The sequence below is a fragment of the Copadichromis virginalis genome, linkage group LG18, assembly GCF_057382275.1.
Source record: "Copadichromis virginalis isolate Kocher_CV1m ecotype Utaka linkage group LG18, C_Virginalis_male_GT1.1, whole genome shotgun sequence".
NCBI lineage: Eukaryota > Metazoa > Chordata > Actinopteri > Cichliformes > Cichlidae > Copadichromis > Copadichromis virginalis.
This window is the reverse complement of record NC_140635.1, coordinates 19,433,199-19,446,653: the sequence shown is the minus strand read 5'-3', so window position 1 is coordinate 19,446,653 and position 13,455 is coordinate 19,433,199. Positions and strand designations below refer to the sequence as shown.

Sequence of the window (13,455 nt, the reverse complement as noted above, 5' to 3'; positions counted from 1 at the left end):
TTTATTGGGAATATGTGCTGCTGTCTAAACAGAGAAACAGATACTGGAGGTCATTTCCACAAAAATGTTTTTTAGTTTTTTTATTCTTGAATAAAACTCTGTTTTATTCAAATCTTCTAATTTTATGATTCTTTTTCTGAACTCTTATCATGTCACCCTGTGTCTTTATTTCTTTTAATTATCTTTATTGTACAGCACCTTGGTGAACGGTTGTTGTTTTAAATATGCTATATGAATAAATTTGACTTTGACCTTGACTTTGACTATTGAAAAGTACACCTATAATTATCAAGATCCATACTAAGAATCCGGCAACCCAGTTGCGTTCATGTTTTAAACTTCTTTAACATGACTGAATATGACAATTCACTGATAATTGTTGTGCATATATACAGTTTTGGAGTAAAGGATCATTGTCGATATTTCAGGTGTGTTCACATTTTTGCATCTTCCAGTTTGTTTGTTTTTTAAATTTCCACACATGATTTAATTTTAATTATAGTATTATTATATTCTTTTTAGGTATTTCTATACTGTTGTATTGCTGGTTTTGCTAAAGGAACATTTTCTCCACCAATCATCATTGTCAGCTAAGACAGGAAGAAGTGCAGAAAGGCTGTCAGCATACATCAACAAAACTCTAAACAAAAATCTTAAACAATTTAAAAGGAGGAATTAAAAGGCCTATCTGATGATATATGACGATATATGATATCTGAAAAATCACAAGTTTAACCATTTGTTACGGTTGGAAGGAGGACTCAAGCGCAGGACTCCGGTACTGATGCTTACAAGAAGAGTTTATTTACAAGTCACCAGGTGTATATACAAGAATGTGCAGGGGGGTGTTATATACAGCTGAGTGGGGGAAGAAGGGGTCTCCAGGGAAGTCCAAGGGAAAGCATACGTTCTTCAGAATATCCACTCACACGATCAGAGGTTCACACTCCAACACTGCCACACGGGAAACACACGGGGAAAAATCCAAGAGGTTCTGTAGACAGGGAGACAGGGTTAAGGACGATGCACAGAGGAAAACACTCTTCACTAAACTTGCTGTAGCTTTGACTTTACTAATGCGTGGTAGACAACGATCCAGCGACGAACAGCAGTCACCTCCTGGCTTAAATGCTGCTCCCCTTAATGAGACACCTGGGTCTCATCTCCCGAGGGCGTGGGCCAAGGGCATGAACCCACAGTGAGTTCCGCCCCGGCGAGAGAGAAGAGGAAGAGAAACAGAGAGGGCTGATCAGCGTGCAGCTGATCCGCCTGGCCGTGACACCATTACCTCCCAACTGAAAAGGATCTATGTTGAATATATATTAAAATGTCCTTTACACTAACCGTCTATATGCAACTTTTTCTCCAAATTAACTAACAGAAGTCTCTATCCTTTTTTAGGTTTCATCTTACGGTGGTTTCCTGACTTACCAGTCCAAATCATTCGGGATTCCCAGTGAGGGGATGAATCCGATTGGGAAAAGACCTGATGTTGTCCTAACTGTACGTAATGCTAGGAGTTTTCTTTTCTTTTCTTTCTTTCTTTTTTGGTTACAGTGGCAGTGTATTTATCCATGTCATTATTTTTTCCTCAGGGTCATAACATGACTCTGATCCACACATCTCCACAAGCTCCACTTCCAGACAGGCTCTATCAAGGCAGAGTACAGATGTTGGAGGTAAAGGACTACACTTTCTTATAACCATTTTATTTTCTCTTTCTCTCCATACTGATTTCTCAGGATAAATCTGTAAACTTTGTGTTGTTTGCAGGGGAACTGGCGACACGCTATCAACAACAGGCCTGTCTCCAGAGAGGAACTGATGATGGTCTTGGCTGGTCTGGTGGGCCTTAGAATCCGAGCCTTGTACTTCACCCAGAGCCAGAGACTCAGCTTGGGTGAGGTGGGCCTAGAAGGGGCCACAACCTCAGGGACTGGAGGTCCTAGTAACTTAGTGGAGAAATGTTCCTGCCCCTCTCAGTATACTGGTGACTCCTGTGAGGTGAGTTTGAAGGCGATCAAATATGTTGTATGGACAGAAGTATTGGGCCACCTCCCTTAATCTTTGCTTAAAAGTTGCCAGTGCTCTGCTGACACAGTAACTACAGAGTTCCAGACCTCCTCTCGCATTAACATCAGCACAAAAACTATGTGCTGGGAGCTTCATGGCATGGATTTCCATGGCAGCTACTCTAGGTGTATTGTGTAGGTGGCCCTGTACTTTTATCCACATAGTGTATTTGGTAGTCTTGCATTCTCCTTGGCTTCCTGTCACGTTCGGGTCAAATCTGACTGATTTACAACTTAAAACACTCATAAATATTGTGTTTTACATGTGATTGCCTCAAGGCCTTATGGCATCCTCCACACTATGCACTTGAACATATAAAAGAGATGATCACCTCTTTAATTGAATTTTCACACACATACACACACATTGGGCCCTTACCCCCTGAAAGACCCCCTGAAAGACCCACTGAACGAGCCACTGAACGAACCACTGAACAAGGTCAAATTTGCTGTTTTATGGACACTTTTCCATTTTCACTCCCTAACCTTAATAAATCTTCACTCCTGATGTACTGAACAATGTTCAATTCAAGTCAGTTAAATTTAAAGTTGATTTATCAGATTCTCAGTGTTGATAAAATTTGTATGCACATAATGATAAAGAAAAAACGTCATGAAATACCAAATGATGTGATTGAAATATAGCTTTTGTATATGTAGTCCATACCGGTCGTATCCTGTTAAATCTAATATTAAGGAAGGCACGATTGGGACTTTCCTATCATCATTAAGGCAACATGAGTAATATGATCAATGACACATTGATGAGTTAACATATTTTTATGCTTTCCCGGCCATTGTTGCTACAAATCATCTAGTGATACAAGCCCAGTTCTGAAAAACTGAGAAACCGTGTAAAATGCAAATACAAAACAGAACCCAATAATTTACAAATCTGACAATTCCGTATTTTATTCATTTGAATAGAACATATAGAACACAATCTGTTTAATCTGAGACATTTTACTATTTCACGGAAAATATCAGCTCATTTTCCCAACTTCTTTTAGGTGTGTTGCTGCCATAAAGTAGCTCATTTTTTTTCTTCGAATAATAAAATGTCTCACTTAAACATTTGATAAGTTTTCTATCTTCTATTTTGACTAAATTATGGCTTGATGAGGTTTGCAAATCATTTAAATCTGTTTTTATTTACATTTCAAACAGTGTCCCAGCTTTTCCGGAATTTCTTTGCACTGAAATATTTTATTTTGATGGTGAATGAGATTAGTTTGGCTTTTTGTAAGCCTCCTTAACTTCTCAGTAGATTTGAATTCAATACAGCGAATCAATGACAAGAACACGTGTCACTTTCTTTCTGTACTTCTGTACTATATCATTTCTTTAGGGATCAATAAAGTATTCTGATTCTGATTCACACTTGTGATCGCTCATGAGCTGGGATGAGCAACTACATCAGTAGCTCATCAATTAACTAAGATGTTTCTCCACACGTAGTTCTAACTTTTATTTTGGCTTTAGTTCACAATAACATTTGTTTAAGAAGCAAGAAAGTGTGGAGGAGTGCATTGACTGAAGAGCTGGGCCTCCTTTCATATTTCTAGGCTGCCTTGACATGTCTGGGCCAAGAACCGCACCCTTTACCTCAGAAAAATGTACAAGGGTGGAATTTGATGGAAAATAACATCCAGAGAGCTGTGCAGAAAAATTATGTAGCCCTGGGCTGGGATACGTCGCGCAATCATGCAGACATAATATTTGTGATTATAAAATTATAATCGCTGGTGTGGATACAGCGCAGAGAAATGTAGAAGGGAAATCCTTCCTTGAATGGAAAGGAGGCTGAGTTGATCCAGAGGCTGATGTAGTTTGTGCTTCCCAAACTTGATTTGTGTGCAGTTTTCCACCCAGGAGTGGATTAAACATGATAACAGAGCTTATTAAAGGGGAGAACAACGTGTAAAGGAGAACACATATTATGTGAACTAGGGGAAAAAATGAAAAGCTTTAGATATGTTGCTTGTTTGTTGAAGTGCTGTTGCGATAGATTACTAACTGCCCCCCTCTCTGTGTGCGTGTGTGTGTGTGCTTGATCCACCATCTTGGGTGTGTTGATAGGAAGTTGACTACATGTGCCCAGAGGCTATATGACAACGAGCCTCGCCTTGATGTGTGAGGTGTGTTGCATAGCAACATAGCATTACTCGTAAACCTGAGTGATTTTGCCTTAGTGCACCTAATATGCGTGTGTCTGTAAATACAGCCGGCACGCCTAGTTGTGTCTGCTGTGTGTTTGTGCAGCGTGATTCAGGTGCGGTCTATCGATGTCTAACTAGCCTCCTGGTCATGTATTCTTGCAAAAGCCCTCTTATAAATCACACACGTATACAGAGAATATTACTGAATGGTAATACTGTGCTGAATGTTTTACTTGCTTTTCAAGTAAAAGGCTCAATTACCACAGCCTTTTAACTTTGAAGTAAATACAGCAATATTGTGATTTTCTTTTTTTCTGTGATGACATCCGATTTCTTTTGTGGGCATTCACATCCTACACCCATTTTTTCACTGCGAATAGAACAGAATAGAAAAAAATGGAATGGAATAGAATAGAATAGTTTATTCCAAATATACCTAAAATAACAAGCGAAAAGGAAAACTTAAAAACATTGAGTCTTCATGAATATCTCTATGTCTACAAAATGTGTCTTGAACCATTCTGTGTGTGCGTGTGCGTATAAGAGCAGGAATGGGGCAGACACTGCATGTAAGCACTTGCACTTGTGTGTTCTTGTGTCTGCAAACACTCATGCTGAGCTGAGAGGCTGAGTCAGGTAAATGGGTGTGTCTTCTTTGTACCGGTGCGGTTGAGTGCGAGCGTTTCCATTTAAAAGGCAGAGGGAAAGGGTGTCAGATTATTTCACGCGGACTAAACACTGGGAATGTCAGATAGCTATATGGATAGATATTGGCGTAGAAGGGTTCTGCTCCAGACCCTGATATATTGGACTTTTATTGGACTTTGCTGCGCTGGGCACAGGCCCTTTGACAGAGCAGATCCACCCCAGCACAGCAGACTTCATGACAGATGGGCTCAGAGGATACAATACCCTAAGCTTACCGACCGGGGAACTCAGAGGATTGAGTATCCATCGATAAATGACAGAGGACAGATGCTTCAATATCCTTCTATTGATGACAGTGATGCCAGTTCTCAGATTCAGGTAAAAAATCAGAGGGTGTGATATGTTATTTATACTTTTACTCTGGGTTACACTGTGTCAAGTGTAGATCCCTAGTCGCTGGAAGACTGTTATCTCTGACCCCAAAGGGCGTGTTAAGAGTTAACCGTTAATCCAAATGATATCAGAATAACGGTTAAAAGTTAAAGATTGAAAGTTAATTTCTGCCTGAATTTTCACACTCCCTGACACCAAACAGAGCTACATTCATCCTGTGTGACAACATGTTTGCGGTGTTTTATTGAGTTTTAGGGTTTTTTCCATATTGTCCAAAAGGTGTGCAATATGATATGAAATATGGGCAAACAGATTTTTTAAAATTGTTAATAACTAATGGTAGTTTGCAAATTAATGAGTAAGATTTTTGAAAATAATTCTTCAAAAATTACCAAATTTCCCTGCCCTCCCCTCATATTTCTCAGTATATTATCAAAGGTATACTCGATGATGTTGTGTTTTAATGATATTAGAGAATTAACTTTAAGTATACTGCCAAAGTTCCTTGAACATAAAATCGCCTTAAATATAGATGTACTTATGTCTTCGCATTTGTGTTTTTCTTCTTCAGAAATGTCAGCCTGGTTACTACAAAGATGGCAGCAGTCCTTTCCTGGCCCTCTGTGTTGCCTGTGAGTGCAACGGTCTCTCCGATGAGTGTGAAGACAGGACAGGGCGGTGCCTGGTAAGAAATACACTTAACTCTTACCTCCTGGTATGACTCCATGACCACTGGTACGCAGAAAGCAACAAACATGAACGACCAAGAATGACTACTTCAGCCCAGCTGACTCCATTGTGATGCATCGTTTAGTCAGAGTCCAGACCCTCTCACCTTCAGGGCACATCTTTTGGCACACATTTATTGCACAACCCGGCCTCCTTTCAGTTGTTGCTGTGTTTGTTTTAAAAAAAAAAATCACCATCTAAAGAATTTTTTGTTATGTGTTATTTGATTTCCCATTTTTTGTACTTCCTCGCTTACTTTACATAGATAGATTTGCCTTAATGCACTTCCTAAACTAAGCTTTGTTGTATTATTATGATACAACACACTCAAGACTGGGCTTGTGGATACAATGCATGCGTGGATGCACACATTCACAGCCAAATGGACACAACAAGTAAATCAAACACACTACTGATAGTTTTAGCAGAGGCATGTTTTTTTTCCCTCTTGCCCCTCAGATGTTTGCTTCTGTGCCAGTGTAATAAAAAAGGCTTGGTTTCCGGGAGATAAACATGTCTGTCAAATGCTAGCTGCTGTGTACACACAGGTTTTTTTTCCACACATTATATATCCACTATTATCTTTTTAGATCTTCATTCTGCCCTGTTTTAATGGGTACATTATGTGTTTTTCAGAACTGTCAGTACAACACAGCTGGGGATCGATGTGAGCGCTGCAAAGAAGGTTACTATGGAGACGCAGCTCTCAGGACGTGCAGAGCGTGCCCATGCCCATTCACCACTAGCACAAAGAAGTGAGTTAAAAAAAAAAATCAAAGCCTAAACTGCTATATTACAATTGCACTTATAATTTAGTGACAAAAATTAATCTCCTTGTGGGTCTGCAGTTTTGCGGTAGGTTGCAGAGAGGTGTATGGAAACATCGAGTGTATATGCAGAACAGGCTACGCTGGTAGCAGGTGTGAGAGGTGAGTGTCCCTGCATAGAATGATCAGGCTGTTATATAATTGTGTGCAGGTTAAAACACTGCTGATTATTTCTAATTTGTCTTCTTATTCTTTTTTTGAAATCTCTTTCCCATAGGTGTGCTCCTGGTTACTATGGCGATCCACTGATCCCAAGAGGAAGTTGCCGCCCCTGTAACTGTGCTGGCAATGGCAACAGCTGTGATCCCAGAACTGGAGGTAAGTTTGTGGAACCTAATTTAAAAAAAAAGAAGCTACATTTTAATCATGTCAGGCTTAATTTTTAAATATGTGGTTTTTAATGGGTTTATTTTTTCACAGTTTGCAAGAATGCACTGGAGCCAGGAGACACAACCACAGATGAACAATGCCAAGGTGAATTAAAAGAAAGATTCGAGGCTGAACGGCGTGGCATGCTATTTGATTAAATTTGGTTTGATTCTTTGCTAATTGCATTTGCTTTTGTATTTCAGAGTGTGATAATTGCGCCCAGACTTTATTACATGACTTAGAGGAGCTAGATAATGACCTGGTAAAGATCAAGGCTGAGCTGGGCAATGCCACTGCCAGCGCCTCCTCTCAGGACAGGCTGAAAAAGCTGGAGAAGGCTATGGCAGACACCAAGGTAACACATTAGTGTACTGTAGCCCCCGCATATAACTCTGAGAGAGCCATTGGATTGTTTGGAATTTGTCCTTTGCACACTATACATACACACAAACACAAACAATATGGTACACAATGGGAATATGTTCCAAGATGATAATGATAACCAGTGAAAGTATGTTTTGTTCCACAGTTAAAGACCATTGACGGGTGTTTTTGTCATTTTTCTTCCACTTATAATTTCTGTGGTACATTTGTCTGCTCCCTTTGTTTCACATATATACAGGCACAAGTGAACAAGTCTTAAAACAAATCTCATCTGCCTCATGTTTCAGTGTCTGACTTGACGCCACTGAAATCACATTTTGCTACTGTAACTTTTGCAGGTTCTTGTTAGCAAATTCCGCTCTGACGTCAATACAGAAAAACTCAAAGTTGAGCAGCTGGAAAATGACATGGACACTCTTGAAGACGACATTCGTTCCCTCAAAGACAAGGTATAGGATGCCTAATACGTTGTTAATATTCTTTCATGTGCTGATATGTCAGGAATTGTGTGTGAATGTGTGGGATTGTGTTATGTATTAAGGCTGACCAGAGGGCTTCTGAGGCTGACAATGCAGTCGGAGATGCTGACAAAACCCACAAGAGAGCCGAGGATTTGAAATCAAAGATCGAGCAGAAAATAAAAGGTAACAGGAGCATTACATTCGTTTCGAAGCTAAACTCTGTCCCTTTTCTTGTCGCTGTCCTGTTGTGTTTTAAACTTTTTTTTGTCCCCCTACTCTGTCCTTTGTTCCGTTTATAATTGGTTCACTAGTTTCTATGATTTTCTGATTTAATGCTACTGTCAGTCCTTTAATATTAACTGCATATGTGTGTGGTTATGTTTGCTTGAAGATCTCCTGAAAGAACTTGAGAATGAGGATAAGAAGGGTGATGTGCCTGCTGAAAACTTTCAGCTTTATGAAAAAGCTAAGACAATGGTGAAAGAGATGGAAGACAAGAATTTCACTCCTGAGATGACCGCTGCAAAGAAAGAAAGCGATGAAGCCAAGAAATGTATGACAGTAAAATCCCAGAAGCACCCGATTATAACACGTGTATTCTGAATACTGAAACGGTTAAACATTAACGTCAAATAACATTCCCATTATTTATTCTTTATACTTCAGTGCTGGACTACATCAAAAATAATGTAAGTAAGCAGTGTGATGAAAATGAGGCTGCAGCGGATCAGATTCGAGGTCTTCTGGAGGGTTACGAAGCCAAGCTGAAAGAGCTGGACAAGGCCTTGAAAGATGCAGCGGACTTAGTGAAAAATGCCAATGCCCAGAATGGCCTTAATGCTAAGACACTAGGAGATCTGCAGGTAATGAATGAAAGAGGTGCTAAGAAGCTAATTAGCTAACGACCACACATGCATGTTAATTAATAGTTTGTAACTTTGCGTGAAAGACCCAAGCTGTTTTTTTGTTTTGTTTTAGTAGTTAAATATATCTTGTGTAATACTTTGACTCGCATTGTAAATATAAGATATTATCAACACAGTAAAAATGCCTCATGTGTTACTCTTGTAGTATGTTTTATTGCAGCAGAGCTAGTCTCTCTAATTGAAGTGATTCCTTTGTTACCCACAGAAACGCACCGAAGACTTAAAAAATGAGCGGAAGATAGTCGAGGACCAGATGACCTTGGCCAAGAATGAGCTACAGAAAACAGAAGATTTGGTGAAAATGCTCTTAGACGATAAAACGGTACATTTGGCAAAGCTTTTTTTTTTTTTTTACCTCAAATATTCCATCCACTGAGATTTATGCACTCTCACGCCTTTTATTTACCTGATTTATAATATGAACCAAAACATTTCAACTATGTAGCATACCTTTCATTCAGCTCTTGAACACTGTTTTTGCTTGTTGTGCTTGCGGGTGAGGTCAGTGTTGTTTTGTGGGATTGTGACTTTACCTGCACCCGTTCACCTGCCCCTTTTCCTCTGTAGGAGTATGAGCAGCTGGCAGCACAGCTGGATGGCGCCAAGACGGATTTGACCAAGAAAGTAAATGAAATTTCTAAGGCTGCGGCCAAGAAGGACATCGTGGAGGCTGCCGAAGACCATGCTAAAAACCTAGAAAAGATTGCAAAGGATATTGAGGAGTACGTAAACCAAATTTTTAATGAGTGGTTTATTGACATGGAATCAGCTGTGTGTGATATATAAGATTTCCTGGTTTGTTTGTTTTTTAAAAGTTTAATTAAATAATTCTCTCTGTGTCTGGGTTGTTTTCTTTCCATGACATCTTGTATAATAGTGCCGTGAAGAATGCAAGCGGACGAACTGAGGTGCGCAACGCGAAAGATGCTATTGAGGCCTACAAGAATATCACAGATGCCATAAATGCAGCCGAGGCAGCTGCTAAGGAAGCCAAAGTTGCTGCAGAGAGCACCTTAAATGTAAGTCAAACATTTAAGTAAATATACAGGCATGCTTTTTGACATGAAGTAAATTCAGTATTAGAAAGGATTTTCAAATGAATACAGAGTTGTTTAAAAACATGTTTTTTTCTTCTTGATTTAGAATGTAACAAACCAGAAGCTCACAGAAAAGGCAAAAGAGCTGAAGAGTCAGAGTAAAGAACTACTGACTGAGGCAGAGCAAGCAGAGAAAGACCTTAATGGTATTCAGTCATCTTCTTAAGTTATCATATTTACAATAACCCAAAAGCGCAGATGCTAATTCTCGGTTTCTACAAACAGACACTGCTGACAACATCACTGACCTGAATAAGCGCATTAATGATGCCAAGAAGAAGAAGAAAGCTCTTGAGAAAGACCTTCTTGATGCACAGGGACAGTTAAAAGACATCACGAGAGGTAGAGTAATGCAAATCATGTGGTGATTTTAATCACATTAAAGTGTTTCTGGTAGATGTAAGATACTTAACTATTTTTTGCTTTTGATTTTTCCCCACCAGATGACATTGCAGCTAAGATAAATGAGGCCAAGCAGAAGGCTGCTTCAGCCAATCAAACAGCCAGTGACACAATGGACAAACTCAACAAAATGAGAAACGAACTTAATAAGATCAATGTGTCTCCCGGGAGCTCTAACCTAAACGGTATATTGGACGATGTCAACCAGACAGGTGAGATTTGGAAAATTTGCTTTTAGACCCAGTCAGCAATACTTTTGCATTTCCTTTTTTCTCCAGTTTTTAATGCACTTTTAGAAAATGTTTACTTTTTTTCTCTCTCACCTTTCTTGTTTTTCCAGTGAATAATTTGCTAAACACCATCCCATCTCTGACCAATAAGATCTCAACAGTAGAGAACCTGACCTCACAGGTTTCACCCATTAGCAACATATCTGAAAACATCAAAATGCTCAAAGATCTAATTGAACAAGCCAGGGACGCAGCTAACAAGGTAAGGTTGTTCTGTAAATACAGCTATGGGTTTTCCTCCCTAGCAAAAGTGAAATATACCTGTTCCCTGTATAATATCTTTACTAGCAGGGCTTCATTTTTCCTTTTTTTCCCTTGTGTTTTGTACAGGTTACAGTCCCTATAAACTTCCAAGGTAATGGTCATGTGGAGCTTCATCCACCAAAGAATCTGGATGATCTGAAAGCCTACACAACCATATCTCTGATGCTACAGAGACCTTCAGGGCGGGGAGATGGAAAACGCAGACGCAGGCAGGCCACAGAAGTTAACATGTTTGTGTTATACCTTGGCAACAGAGATGTAAGTATTCCCAACTGCAGATGAACATTTCAAAGCTGTGATGTTTTTTTATTCTGATTTTACAACCTGTGTCTTTCAGTCCACAAAGAACTACATAGGTATGTTTTTGAGGAACAATGACTTGTATGGTGTGTACAACCTCAATGGAGATACGTACGAGATAAAAACGGGAGCCATCACTAGGTCTGGACTTGAGCCTGCAACATTTGATAGGGTGGACCTGCGCAGGTAAATTGAAAACTTCCCTCTATAAATGCTGTGTCAGCATTTTAAATGGCAACATAAATAAAAAATGTATTAACGATGCCAATATGGTAGATGTGATTAAAATAATTATTTGTTTTCCCTTTGATGATTTAGAATTTACCGGGATGCAGAAATGATCCTTACCAAAGCTATAACCTCAAACAAAGAATCCCCACCTCCAATTAAGGACGACACTCAAGGACAAGAATCCAAGGATCTCCTGGATCTCAGTCCCGACGACATTGTTTTCTATGTTGGAGGCTACCCAGCCAACTTCACTGTAAGGAGCACAGATATATAAAACATACTACTATGTATCGGTTTTGCAGCAGCATGGATTTTACTAATACCTTTTCCTGTTTTGCTCCTCATCAGCCTCCAGCTTCCTTCAGATACCCCAATTACAAAGGCTGCATTGAATTTTTCTCTCTTAATGACAGAGCTGTCAGTCTCTATAATTTCAAAAGAAAAGACAATATTAATGAGGGGTCTCCATGCAAGAGGTACGTCATATGATGATTAGTATTGTGTGCAGCTAAACACTACAGTGTCTCTTTCACAGCATTTCATTTTGTGAAACTGCCATTTAACTTGCAGTTTAATCAAGTGTTTAATATCTTTCGTCTTGGTTCTTTATGGCAAAATATAAAGAAATCACGGGTGGCTCAAGACTTTTGCACAGTGCTGCATGTGTTACTATATGCTATTACTCTTAATCAATGTAAATGGCATTAAGTTTAGCAATAAGTAATAACTGTCTCACTGATTTTCCATTACAGGTATGTTAAACCTCTTGATTCAGACTACTACGAAGGCACCGGATTTGGCCGAGTGCTGGTGGATAATACAGCGACCACCTTTAGCATCACTATGTCCGTTAATACGCGCTCACAAAATGGCCTACTCTTATATATAGGAAGTGAGGTAAATTCTGTTCAAGTGAAACTTTAAAAATGGACACACATCTTGATACACTGCAAATAAAATTCTATGTACTCTTTGCAAGAACTTGATTACCTTCTTTGTTTCACAGGACCAGTACTTCTATGTCACCATGGAGGAGGCAGTCGTTTTTATACATAGTTCTTTCTTTGAGACACCAGCTTCTAATAAGCAGAAGGTTTTCCTGGTAAGATGCTTTTTTTTATCTTTTTTTTTGCAGTCATTCACGTTTTGCAGTCATTCACGTTCTTAAGGATAATTACTATTACTTGTCTATTACAATTCAAAGCACTGGTCGTCTGACTGAATTTTGCTTCTATTCGCTTTCTTCAGACAGAAGACTGGGTTGATATACAAGTCTATGTGCTAACAAAGAAACAGTTCATAGTGCGTGTGGGAGGTAATGAAGCTGCTAAAGCCCAAGCTGATTTCGACACACAAAACATTAAAGATGTCTATATTGGTGGTGCACCTCAACACTTGAGGGAACGGTATGTGTACGCATGATTCCTCCATTTAGTTTGTGTTGTGTTCTGTCACGTTTTCCCACTTTATTGAGAATAACTTTTTTTGGTTTCCCATAAAGGCATAACATCACCATACAGCCATTTAGAGGATGCTTGAAGAATCTGAAGCTGAATAAAGGCTTTAAGCCCCTTGATGAAAAAGTGGGCATCATTAAAGGCTGTCCTGTGGAATCGCTGGTATGAAGACAGTTACTGGCATTTATATATCTGCACAAATCACAGCGTGTTCTGTGTAAATTGACATGTTCTGTGTTTTGTACTTACAGAGTGTACGTAAAGCAGAGTTCACTTTAGGAAGCACTCTCTCAGGTAACCTTGAAGGCTTTACTCTGGATAACGACGTGACCATTTCCCTTGGATTTAAGAGCACAGAGAATGAGGGTCTTATTTTGCGAGACAAACAGGAGGTCAGGCTTCCAACTTATTTTTGACATCTCTTGCAACTGTGACATTAAAGACCA

General features: G+C 39.4%; 1 protein-coding gene across 1 annotated transcript in view; it reads left to right on the top strand.

Moving 5' to 3' along the window:
- LOC146687682 (laminin subunit alpha-3-like) overlaps window positions 1-13,455 on the top strand; it is a 59,449-nt gene that overhangs the window by 38,226 nt on the left and 7,768 nt on the right. Inside the window, exons 38-66 of the mRNA XM_085439055.1 lie at window positions 1,402-1,503; window positions 1,596-1,679; window positions 1,774-2,004; window positions 5,844-5,957; window positions 6,638-6,756; window positions 6,850-6,930; window positions 7,046-7,146; window positions 7,249-7,302; window positions 7,401-7,552; window positions 7,920-8,030; window positions 8,123-8,225; window positions 8,434-8,595; window positions 8,709-8,905; window positions 9,174-9,290; window positions 9,536-9,690; window positions 9,846-9,987; window positions 10,112-10,211; window positions 10,291-10,407; window positions 10,509-10,679; window positions 10,808-10,959; window positions 11,088-11,279; window positions 11,359-11,507; window positions 11,640-11,805; window positions 11,901-12,028; window positions 12,305-12,449; window positions 12,559-12,654; window positions 12,801-12,958; window positions 13,054-13,171; window positions 13,261-13,401. Coding sequence (XP_085295181.1) covers window positions 1,402-1,503; window positions 1,596-1,679; window positions 1,774-2,004; window positions 5,844-5,957; window positions 6,638-6,756; window positions 6,850-6,930; window positions 7,046-7,146; window positions 7,249-7,302; window positions 7,401-7,552; window positions 7,920-8,030; window positions 8,123-8,225; window positions 8,434-8,595; window positions 8,709-8,905; window positions 9,174-9,290; window positions 9,536-9,690; window positions 9,846-9,987; window positions 10,112-10,211; window positions 10,291-10,407; window positions 10,509-10,679; window positions 10,808-10,959; window positions 11,088-11,279; window positions 11,359-11,507; window positions 11,640-11,805; window positions 11,901-12,028; window positions 12,305-12,449; window positions 12,559-12,654; window positions 12,801-12,958; window positions 13,054-13,171; window positions 13,261-13,401 — 3,858 coding nt within the window. The remainder of the gene's footprint in view (window positions 1-1,401; window positions 1,504-1,595; window positions 1,680-1,773; window positions 2,005-5,843; window positions 5,958-6,637; window positions 6,757-6,849; window positions 6,931-7,045; window positions 7,147-7,248; window positions 7,303-7,400; window positions 7,553-7,919; window positions 8,031-8,122; window positions 8,226-8,433; window positions 8,596-8,708; window positions 8,906-9,173; window positions 9,291-9,535; window positions 9,691-9,845; window positions 9,988-10,111; window positions 10,212-10,290; window positions 10,408-10,508; window positions 10,680-10,807; window positions 10,960-11,087; window positions 11,280-11,358; window positions 11,508-11,639; window positions 11,806-11,900; window positions 12,029-12,304; window positions 12,450-12,558; window positions 12,655-12,800; window positions 12,959-13,053; window positions 13,172-13,260; window positions 13,402-13,455) is intronic.